Source organism: Opisthocomus hoazin, chromosome 1, assembly GCF_030867145.1.
Source record: "Opisthocomus hoazin isolate bOpiHoa1 chromosome 1, bOpiHoa1.hap1, whole genome shotgun sequence".
NCBI classification, from domain to species: domain Eukaryota; kingdom Metazoa; phylum Chordata; class Aves; order Opisthocomiformes; family Opisthocomidae; genus Opisthocomus; species Opisthocomus hoazin.
The window spans coordinates 6473916-6485922 of record NC_134414.1 but is presented as its reverse complement, the minus strand read 5'-3'; the positions used below and the strand labels follow the sequence as shown (position 1 = coordinate 6485922).

The 12007-nt window shown below is 44.9% G+C and overlaps 1 protein-coding gene across 6 annotated transcripts in view; it reads right to left on the bottom strand.

Annotated features, from left to right (window-relative positions):
• The window catches only part of MYO7A (myosin VIIA), a 117643-nt gene that overhangs the window by 15667 nt on the left and 89969 nt on the right, over positions 1-12007 (bottom strand). For all 6 annotated transcript variants that reach the window (XM_075415844.1, XM_075415869.1, XM_075415862.1 and 3 more), the window contains 8 exons: positions 11596-11723; positions 10128-10254; positions 6351-6470; positions 5454-5627; positions 2298-2525; positions 1643-1813; positions 514-631; positions 96-222 (listed from right to left, as the gene is read on the bottom strand). In XM_075415844.1, coding sequence (XP_075271959.1) covers positions 96-222; positions 514-631; positions 1643-1813; positions 2298-2525; positions 5454-5627; positions 6351-6470; positions 10128-10254; positions 11596-11723 — 1193 coding nt within the window. The remainder of the gene's footprint in view (positions 1-95; positions 223-513; positions 632-1642; positions 1814-2297; positions 2526-5453; positions 5628-6350; positions 6471-10127; positions 10255-11595; positions 11724-12007) is intronic.

The window sequence follows — 12007 nt, the reverse complement described above, 5'->3', positions numbered from 1 at the left end:
GAGACATAAACAGGAAAGATAATGGAATCGAAAAGCAAAGCTTGGAAAATTACTGTTTTAGGGTGAGATCACCAGCTAAGTCTGTTCCTCCTTACCTGCTGCTTGACACAGCTGTGATCTCTGGGAAAGAGAGCTCTAAAAGAACCTGCTCCTGTTCATCCACAAAGTACACCCCTGTCCAGTTGACAGCTACAATCACATCATTTTTAGGCAGGCTTGGCCCTGGGTTGAAGACAAGACACACAATCTGTTCATAAAGTGTCTTAGGATATAGAAAACATGTGCATTTCAAAGGAGGATGCAATGGTCAAAAAACTCAGTGTTACTTATAATAGGAGAAGCAGTGGCAGACTCATAGCTCGAGCCACTGCTAACAGGATGCACCAAAAAATAACGTATCTAAAAAAGACCAGCTACAAGGTCCATTAAGTCTGCTTGTCTGTGGAGTCGCTGTCTCTACCTCCTTTTGCTTTGGAGCATCCTGTGCTTTGGGGATGTGTTCTAATGACTCACCTGAGAATTTGAAGGCTTCGTAAAACCGAGAAAAGAGCAAAGGCCACTTGAAACGGGCAAAATCCACTACCTCTTCCTTGACTTTTTTTGGGTCTGTCCTCTTCTGAGTATAAATTCCCTACAGACAAAGCAAATTACAACCAACATGAAGCACAAATCCAGTTATAGCCAGGAAGAGAGCGAACAAAAGCAAATAGCATCACCTGAAGATCACGGAAGTAATATTAATTTAGATCTCAATGAAGCTAAGGGCCATAGTCCTACAGGAACAAATGACAGGTTGGAAAAAGTCCAGAAAATTTTTGGTTCCCACTTCAGGGAATAATTCAACTCTGAGGAGGCTGAGCAAGCATCTAGATTGATCAGTCTGGGTGGGATTCCTCTCAGGTAACTTTGGGTTTCCCTAAGGTAGGTGTCTACCTTTCAGCTTGACAGTCCTTTAGCTGGAAACAGACACTCAATAGCCCTTAAGCACGGGCATCTAGCTTTATGTAGGACATCCTCAGATACCTGAGACTTCTGTATGTAGCTGACAGGCCAATGGAGGACCTACAAGATCCAGCTGAACTGCATCCTTGGGTCTGTATTGACAGTAGAGGGAGGTGCGACTCCTAACACATATGGAGATGCCTACATTTTAGGGGTCTTAATCTGAAGCTGTTACATGAACTCCCATTCTCATGCCTGGATGACCAACCCTCATGACTCTTCATGAGTTACGGGTAATGAGTTGTGGAAGGTCTCACTGTGCGAGGGTGTCACAAATGTTCTTATGGAAGTCAGGGAGGTTTTATACAACACCTGGCCCAGTAAGGTCCAGACATTGCCTGGAGACATGAACCACCACTGTAATACAACCAATAACACCACAGCCCTGTGTAACAGGAATGAAACGCCAGAGATGGCATTTTGCTTCTCACAGTGAATCTCTGCAGGTTGTCTGCTTGTCAGATCTTGCCTCAAAACCAATGGTAAAGCTGGATGGGGCTAGTACAAAACCTGCCCTTTCTCTTTGATTTAGTTTCAGGCCAGGCTAAGACCTGAGCTATGATGCCTGATGTATGTTTAAAAGGCACACAAAGCTGCTGAAGCACGCCTTGGTCCTTTCCAGGTGGTCTGTTGTCCCTACCTTTTTATGTGCAGCTATAATGAGCTGAGCCCATTTTTCCACTGTTTTCGAAGCTGTGATCTCTCTGTCTGGGATGTAGGATGGAATTAGATTTAGCAGCCGTTCCAGTACCATCTCTGACCCGTAGTCCACGTAGTACTGCTGGGAAGCCAGTTCTGCCAGATCTTCTTCCTGTGGGAGCCAAACAAGGCAAGTTAATGCTGTTACCAGGCCATCACCCCAACATCCATTCTCTATCACTCAAAGAGCTCTTTCTGGAGGCTGGATGTACTGCTGTGGGGATGTGCCTTTCAGCAGAACTTCACTGGTGCTTTTTGCACATCTAAAGTTCAGGAGATGATTGACCACTAAAAGCCTTAACATGTTCAGTGACCAGTACTATGCAACCCTGTACTGTGTGTGAGCATAGAATCATAGAATCATTTAGGTTGCAAAAGTTCTTGAAGATCATTGAATCCAACAGTAAAAACTTGTTTGTCACAGTCTTTCCTTGCACTTCAGTCTGATCCCAATGCTTGAAGTCAGCAGTGGGTGATTTTGCTATGGTAGGCAGAGTTTAGTGGTTGAAAACTGCGTGTGTCCATCATTTCTCATACTTGAGAAGCCCAGCAACTGAAGTGCCTGTGCATAATGCAGAACCGTAAAGTGTTCTTACCTTGTCACACCGGTACTCCCCAAACTTCACACCTCGGACAATCTGTTGGTAAATGAGATTGGTGGCCACATTGTCCTCATTTGGATTGTGCCAAGGGGTGAAGATCTCCTTCCTGAAGAAGAGCCGCCATGGTGCATTGCGCTCCTGCGCTCCCTGCTCTTTGGCATACTGCTCACACTGAGACACAGCATCCATCACATGGTCATTGCCGCTCCCCAGCGAGGAGACCTAGCCAGGGCAGAGGGAAATGTGGCATTCACCCAGCTAAATGCTGACCTCTCTAGGTAGAGATATCTATCTCAGAATCACTCATCACACTTCCTTTATAATCTAAATAAATAAAAGTATCTATCTCTACTAGCCAGCCAAGATTGAATCACATGCAGAATCACAGAATGTTAGGGGTTGGAAGAGACCTCTGTGGGTCATCTAGCCCAACCACCCTGCCAAAGCAGGGTCACCTAGCGCAGGACCGCGTGCAGGGGGGTCTTGAATATCTCCAGAGAAGGAGAATCCACAGCCCCTCTGGGCAACCTGTTCCAGGGCTCTGTCACCCTCAGAGGGAAGAAGTTCTTCCTCGTGTTCAGAAGGAACTTCCCATGCTTCAGTTTGTGCCTATTGCCCCTTGTCCTGTCACTGGGCACCACTGGAAAGAGTCTGGCCCTGTCCTCCTGATGCCCACCCTGAAGATATTTATAAGCATTTCTAAGGTCCCCTCTCAGCCTTCTCTTCTCCAGGATAAACAAGCCCAGCTCCCTCAGGCTCTCCTTGTAGGAGAGATGCTTCAGACCCCTCATCATCTTCGTAGCCCTCCACTGGACTCTCTCCAGTAGCTCCTCATCTTTCTTGAAGTGGGGAGCCTAGAACTGGATGCAGTACTCCAGATGGGGCCTCACTAGGGCAGAGTAGAGGGGGAGGAGAACCTCCCTAGACCTGCTGGTCACACTCTTCATTGAACAAGTCTACAGCGTAGCTGAGTGAGACATTCTGTTATGAGCCACATTTTCCAGTCCAGAATGAAAGGAGAGCATCAACAGGAATTAGCAAAACCAACGGTCCCTTTAGAAAGTATTGTTTATTCACACTGTACTTTGAAACACTCTGTTTCAAAGTGATGGGCTTGGATCCAACCATGCTAAGCAGCAGAAAAAAACAGAATAAAAAGCCTGTCTCGTTACAGAGATTTATCACGTCTCTCTTCTCACTGTGCTCTGGCACAAGGCCCTAATGCACTCTGTCTCCTCAGAGTGAACATCCCTGGATGAATGTGTCCTCAAGAAAGACCAAGAAGATGAAGTATAAACCATTTTCTTCTCCACCTGCAGGGAGGGGTGGTCACATCTGGAGGTGAGAATATACTTCATTGTCTTACACAGCATTTGTAGGAGTAATTCTGTTTCATTTGCTTGCAGCTCTTGTCTCACCTGATGAAGTTTTACCCTTCTCATTTACACTCACCATTATTTTTATGGAATTTCTGAAAAAATATATGTTTTTTGGTTAATTAAATTGGGTTAAATGCTAACGCATTATGGCAGGTATGGCAGTTCAGATTTAAGCTCATTTTGGAAGCTTAATTTCAACCATCAGATTTCCACTTAAATGTAATAGCTCCCTTGCATAAAAATCCAGGCTCTTTGTTTGACTGGAAATTCAACTCAAAGTAGCTTGACTGGGGGTAAGGGCACAGCATCACAGAATAATGTAGGTGGAAAGGCATTTGTCGAGGTTTCTCATCCAGAAGGAGGTCAGAGCAAGTCCATCTTTGTATATGGTTTGCGAGGCAAGGTTTTAGTAGTGGGAGGGCTACCGGGGTGGCTTTCTGTGGCTGCTGGAATCTTCCCCAATGTCCAACAGAGGCAACTCCAGCTGGCTCAAATATGGATCTGCCACTGGCCAAGCTGAGCCCATCAACGATGGTGGTAGCACCTCCGTGATAAAATATTTAAGAAAGGGGAAAAGTTGCTGCACAGCAGCAACTGCAGCTGGAGAGAGGAGTGAGAGTATGCAAGAGCAACAGCTCTGCAGACACCAAGGTCGGTGAAGAAGGAGGGGGAAGAAGTGCTTGAGATGCTGGAGCAAAGATTCTGCTCCAGCCCATGGAGTAGACCATGCAGGCTGTCCCCCTGCAGCCCATGGAGGTCCACGGGGGAGCAGATCTCCACCTGTAGCCCAGGGAAGACCCCATGATGGAGCAGGTGGATGCCTGAAGGAGGCTGTGACCCCGTGGGGAGCACTGCGCTGGAGCAGGCTCCTGCCAGGACCTGTGGCCCCACGGAGAGAGGAGCTCACACTGGAGCAGGTTTGCTGGCAGGGCTTGTGACCCTGTGGAAGAGACCCACACTGGAGCAGCCTGTTCCTGAAGGACTGCACTCCGTGGGAGGGACCCATGCTGGAGCAGCTCATGAAGAACTGCAGCCCATGGGAAGGACCCACACTGGAGCAGTTCATGGAGGACTGTCTCCTGTGGGAGGGACCCCATGCTGGAGAAGGGGCAGAGAGTGAGGAGGAAGGAGGGGCAGAGCCAATGTGTGATAAACTGACCACAGCACCCATTCCCTGTCCACCTGCGCTGCTCGGCGGGAGGATGCAGAAAATTCAGGAGTGAAGCTAAGCCTGGGGAAAAGGGAGGGATTGGGGCAAAGATTTTGAAGGTTTAGTTTTTATTTTCTCATTATCCTACTCTGATTTCATTGGTAATAAATTAATTTCCCCAAGTCGAGTCTGTTTTGCCCGTGATGGCAATTGGTGAGTGGTCTCTCCCTGTCCTTATCCTGACCCATGAACCTTTTGTTGTATTTTCTCTCCCTTGTCCAGCTGAAGAGGGGAGTGATCGAGCAGCTTTGTGGGCACCTGGCCTTCAACCAGCATCAACCCACCACTACCTTTGATCAGGTTGCTCCATGCCTTCTGTTAAATTCTAAATATCTCCAAGGAGGGAGACTTCTGTGTCTCTGCAACCCTGCTCCAGTGTTTTGCTACTTTTATTGCGATAATCATACTGGCACTTGCACTGTAGAAATGTTCCTTCCTGACCTCAAGGCTGACTGTTTGCTCAGAGCACAGGGCTCTCTTGACCTCTGGAAGATATGTGATGGCAAGGAGAACCTCCTTCTTCTTTCACAGAGCTGGTCAGGAACAGAACTTAAGACATACCTTGTCAAAAAGTGCAATGTAAAGTGAAAAGCCAAATCGGTCCTTCAGGCTGATTTTGTCAGCCAAAGAATTACAGAGTTCTTTAGCGGTTGTTGCAGAGTCGGTCAACAGTGTTTTTGTTGTCCCATCCATAAAAGTAACAGGCAGCATGATTGGTTTCTTGGACTTGGTTGCCTAATGGATTAAAGACAAACTTTACAAAGGCATGCATATTTCAATCCCATAAAGACTATTTAACTACATACTCTTCCACTCAACCCTGGTAACCATTTTCTAACTCCTGATCCCACTGACTGGCTGCTTTCCAATACTACCATAACATGCTTCTCAGTGGGATAATGTATGGTCAGCCACTGGAAGCACTGGAAGTCGCAGATTTTTTATTTACTACATCCAGTCATCAAATGCCCAATCCAGTAAATCCAAGCATGCCCAGGAATGCTCCTGGGCACTGCAGCACAGCTGTCTATGCTAGTCAAGCCGTGAAGAAAATGAGCAATTATTGCACACACTATGCCTGTTCCAGCTATGGCTGTCCCTGAACAAGTCCCAGGGACCATTCTCAGTAGGCATCTTGCCTGCAGCCGCCTTCTTCTGGAAGACAGCTTCCTAGCATACACAGGGGCTTGCTCCATGCCAGCTGGCCTCAATGCCCAAGAGCACTCTCAAGCACATTTAACTTACAAGTATTGATGTAGCCAAAGGGACTGATCTTCAGTATACTCTGGAGCAAAGCCAGGATGCACGGGGAATGTAGTATCTTGGAAATACATGAAAATTCTTGAAATAAATAGGCATTTTATCACACTACTTTCTGTCCTGCTAGAGATGTGGTTCCTGGGATAGTGAAAGGCTCAGACCGTGAGCTGCCTGGGGAGGGAATAGAGGGGCTGATACCTGCAGCTCCAGCCAGCTGGGTGGCTGCGTCCTTGTCCCATTGGCAAACGTCCGTCGCAGCCTCTCTTCGCAATAGGGAGCATAACCTGGGGGCCCTCCATTGATGAAGTTCCTCAGATACTGTTGGGAGCAGGGAACACATTGGTTAGACCATCGGCTCTAGAAGCCAAGCATTTGAAAAGGTTAAAAAGCAAATTTTTATTGGAGGGAAGCCCTCTGGGACTGATGACAGCTATACCACTCGGGGTCAGGATGTTCCCACATCACATTGCTAGAAGCTGAGAGAGAGTAGGACAATCTGTACCCTCGCCTTGTTCTTCTACTGTGCATTTCTGGCCGTGGTGGAGATAAGATACCAGCCTAGACAGACCTTTGATCGAAGTCAATGCAGCAGCTTTTCTGTTCCTGCCATTGCTGCCACTGATTTCTATCTCTGTATTTTAAAGATGTATTATAAAATGTTATTGAGTATTGGCCAAAAAGATAGGACTGAATGAAAAAGGCCTTAAGTAATGATCCAGGAGAATGGTAAGCAGATGCCACTGAGAATACTTAGTACAAAAGGTCTTTCACAATTACATTAAACAGATGTTTCTTTAGTCAGATTTTAAATTGCATTTTAGAAGATCATAAACCAGAATTTGAAGCACTTCACCATATGTTAAAAATACAACCACATTATTGTAGAGAAAATTAAATCCAGTGACTTTCACAGTATTAAAGATAATACACTTAAATGTATCACATAAATATCTTATCCAGAAAAAGGTAGCTATGTCTCATAGTTCTATAAATCATATTTTTCGGAGACCTTATAGATAGACAAAAGTTCTCTGAATGGTAACACATAGCTGTTCTTTCAGTAACACAGACTACTCTATAACACTGTCAGTCCATAGATAACACGGGTAGAGAGACAGATAATAAATCAATCATAACTAGTCTGAAATTACTAGGTACTACAGCCAGGTTACACAGATGGGAGCTGTTGCAAATGATTGCAAGCAGCTGATGCTGTGTAAAGGTATAATTTCAATTATGCTGTGAATAATGAACTACATCATTACAGGTTTTTTTTGTATTTGTCTTTCCTTATGACTGAACCTTCCCACCAACGACCGTTATTACTTGAAAGAAAGGTACAAAGAACAGGAGTGCTAATGTGCCTTGACCCATGCCTAGCATACAATGTGATAAAGGTGTCTAATGGGATCCAAAGCGTGACCTTCATATCTGGGAGCAGGGAAACATATCGATGACTGCCTCATTATCAGCTGAATCCCCCTCAAAATGTTCAGTTGTAATTGACACTTTTGAAGGTTGTGGAACAACTTCCAGGCACAACAGTTTCCTGAAATTCCACGTCTTTTTTCCATAATATTGCTGCTATTAAAGTTAGAGCTGAGAGTTTTCAGGAGAAAAGTAACCAGGAGTCTGATACAACATTCACTGCATGGAAGAGTATCAGAAAGAAATGCTAGGAGATATTTACCCTTATATGCTATTCCTTAAAATGGTGGATAATTACTGCTAAATGAGCAATAATTTGAAAAAGATATGAAGTTAACAAAATGTCATCTAGTTAACTGGCTGATAGCCAACATGTGACTATCATACACTCCATGGTAGCTATTGCATGGTTAAAGCAGTAGTCAGTGAACTCAGAGTAAATCAGATTTTGGCTGACTACTAGTTCCTGAAAACATGGTACTAATAGATTAAGAGTCTGAGAATGAGGTCTGGCACCAATGTGGAGTTTGTCTCCCAGCCCAGAACAAATTGGACTAGGTGGCCTGGGTTAACGTAGCTTCAAAACAGAAGCGTTCACTGAACTCCAACAAACTTTGAATATTCCTCAGCTTTTCACAAAGCAAAAAAGTAAGTCTGAATGAGAGCATCTGTGGTTCAGGGGCAGAGTTAACATTTCATCATGAGAATGCTTTATCTCAAAAGATAACATTATAAGCTGGAAGGTGTCAGTGATGTCCCCATGGATAGCCACAGTGGCTTCAGAGGAGCTCTGAGACATTGCCCAAGTCACTGCCTGGGTGTTGTTGTTTTCAGCACTGGGGTCTTGAAAGGTAACCATGGTGTGGGCTGCTGCAGCTGATGTTTGCCCTCATACTACAGGAGCTTCTGTCACTATCAGCTGCCTATCATCTCCAACAGCCCAGGTGCAAAATGGTGAGGAATAAGCGCAGAATGAGTGTCAATCCTCTCCACAGCTGTTGGGAATATTGCCATGCATTTCAGCGTGGACCATAACTTTGGGCAGAGGTACATGTGAAACCCTGGTACAGGTTTGCCAGAGAGGTGGTCAATGCCCCATCCCTGGGAACGTTCCAGGTTGAGTTGGATGGGGCTCTGAGCAACCTGGTCCAGTTGAAGATGTCCCTGCTCATGGCAGGGGGGTAGGACTAGATGGCTTTTAAAGGTCCTTTCCAACCCAAACCATTGCATGATTCTATGATTCTACATCTGAGTCTCCAGAGCTACCCATAAATTATTTCTGAGAAGTGCTTCTCTCACCTGAAATAATCTTCCGCTATTAAAGATTTAAAGCCGCACAACCTCCTGTGGCATACTTTTCTCATATCTCATTTCCAGACATAATTTAATTTTCTGCCACTTTGCCAGAGATTTATCTGCTTTATTAGATTTCGTACTGGCAAGGTCTAGGGATGAAAGAGGGATTTCTATTCTTGGCTTCAGCTCTTTCAGTGCTGAGGACCCAGGACCTGATCTGATATCTGTGGAAATTTATGGAACATCTTTATCTCCAGCAGTCTTAGGAGCAGGTCCAGGCTCCAATGTTCAATGATCTGAGAGGGACAAAGGAGGTCCTATATTATGGCAAAGAACAAACACAGTGCTGAGACCTTTGCCCTGTGCCAGCCAAACTCTTAGGCATGGGACTAACTTGAGCAATCCAGTGGGTATTAGTCAGACTCTAGGTGTGCAACTCAATTTGGAAGGCAGACTGTTCATATCTAGGCAACAAAACTTTGCCCAGAAAAAAAATAAAATCCTTAAGAACAACCTGATTTTCAGAAGTGTCAGCGACTTAGCATCTCCCACTTACTTCAGTCCTGCTGATCCACGGTGCTTCTGAAGATATATTTATTACATGTCATCTCTCACGTGGCTGTTTAGAGTTGAATGTTTTCAGGATGATACATGGTGGGACAAGTTTTAGCATGCAGAGAGCAACTATGCAAACATACTTCCAGGTGAATTAAATCCTTCCCTTTCTATGTGCAATTTTTTGTATTAAGTTATATTTACAATTAGCTGTGTAGTACTATTCCTTGCCAATTTTGTTAGAGTACATGCCTGAGGTCCTACTGTCAAAGCTAGTAGATGCTTGAATGAATACATAGACCTTTGCATGTGAGAAACAGGGGACAAATACGGGTTATTCTGAGTGTTTAAATTCCACTTGCAGCCTCCCACAATCAACTTTCCTGCCAGAAGTCACTGAATCTCATCTTCAGACATCTACAGAGCAGGAGGCATCATCTGAACTGGTTGTCTACATTCCCTTTAGAGTCATGGGAAAGAGTGAGTGGCTTCTTGGGAACGACTCATCTGATCCACTTTAGACATTGAATTTGGAATCACATGCACTTTTCTTAGGAACTTCAAGTAATTTTCATTCCTGGCAAATATAAAGACCAAGATTCCCTCTAGTCCAGCACCTGAGAGAGAAGTTGGTCCCATGGATGAAAAAGAACATGTATTGGCAGACAATTCGAGACAAATGTCATCTCAATTTACCTTCACAAACTTCTCAGAAGGAGCAAAACATCCCACGCAGAGGGACATCAGGATCCAACCCCTGGCGTGGCTGCTTTTGGATGGGTTCTGGGTCAGCTGCTTGCAGATTTGACAATAGATCTCATCCCTGTAATAGTAATTAAAAAAATCACTACAGTTAACGAGGTGGTGTTTTTCAACATGAACAGAGATAGAGCCAGACCCTCTCTGCACGTGACTCATAGTTCAAGGTTCATTTTAGGATCGCAAGGATATTAGTTTAACTGCCCTAATGATGGCCACCCTGACCATTGCAGTGTCTCTAAAATGCCATCAATTACCAGCCCTGTAATGTCCGCTGAGTCTTCCCTGTGCTTCAGCTGATATTTCCCGCCGCTGACTGACACTACTTAGAGAAGGAGGGAAATAAAGTGGAGTCTCGAGGTTCAAGGAAGCTCAGTGTCACCTCTGGATCATGGAGTCTGCTCTGGCTTCTCACAAAGATTTACCAGTAATACCAAGAGAGTCTCCTAAACTAACTTTTGTAGAGGGCCATCAGCTGGGAGTCTTCATCTGCTGGCTGTTCTTCTTGAGACACATGAAATTACTTTGTGGAAGAGTTGGGAACTGTCAGCTCCAGCGGAGGTCAAGGTTTGTCCAGCTCTTAAGTCCAAACAGGCACGTACATTGACAGGCATCTCAATTTGGGATTTAATGACTTTTGACTTTAACCTTAGTTCTCTACATGCAAAATGAGGCATAACAGTACTTCCTCATCTACATGGGAAGCAACAAATGTGTTAGCCAGCCTGTTACACTGACAAACCCCACGGGAAAGCCCACAGGACACTACTAGGTCTGCCTTCACAGCAGAATTTGCACAGAAACATAAGGCTAAGGGTTTCATGGTGAACTTGGAGGATAAAATGAAAATTAGAGAAGCTGGTCATCAGATGAGCATGCCCACCCTGTTTCTGGAGGGAGCAGAGAGGTGTGAGTGAAAAGAGCATGAGAATGCCTAAACAAGGACTGTCATATAGCACACACACATAAACAGGCTAAATCAAAGATGTACAGTCGGCCTTACTTTGGCACTTTCTAATTTTTCAATGCTTAATTTAGGAACTGAAATGAGTTTGAGTTTTTCGTTAGTATCCTATTAAAAATATTCACACAAGCAAAAGAGTTGTAATGGTCAAACAGAAAACAAGGGTAGTGAATAAAAAGAGTGAGCATTAAAAAAAACTCCAGTAGCCACTAGCACTTTAAGAAGCATTTGAATCCCCCTGCACGATCTTTCCATCAGGCCTGATATGAAGAGTAAGAAACATGATCCAGCCCAGCCCATATTATGCAACAAAACGAGAAAAATGATATAACGAGAGCTTTGTAAAGCTGCACACAGTAGCGAAATCATTTGGACAAGGATAGCTCAAGGAGGAAGGAATGAAAAGAATGACATGCTTATGCCTTTGTCTTGATTTCTAACCTTAAGGCTGGCCTGAGGATGCCATTACCAATAATGAAATGGAGCTTCTCCAGGTTGGAGGTGGGTCGGTCTTCGAGCATGCTATTACCCTGGAGCGTAGACTCACCATCGTGAAGTCTCTTTGTCACCTGCCAACCGGACACATTGCTCTCTTTCAGTACAGCTAGTTATTAGGTACCCCCCACCCCCATCCCAAATGTGTGGTGCTCCCCCAGAAGGACTCCTCCACCAGCCAGGAGGGGTCTCGGAAGTTCTTCAGTGTAGCACTTTAGCAGCAATGGGAGGGTTTGGCTTTGTTGGCTTTAATCACATATGGGTGAAGCTGAAAATGGTCCTGTCTAGTCACACACCCACCTGCCTGGTCTTTGCCCAGGGTTTCTACAATGGAACTCTTTCATCCCAGCTCTGAGCT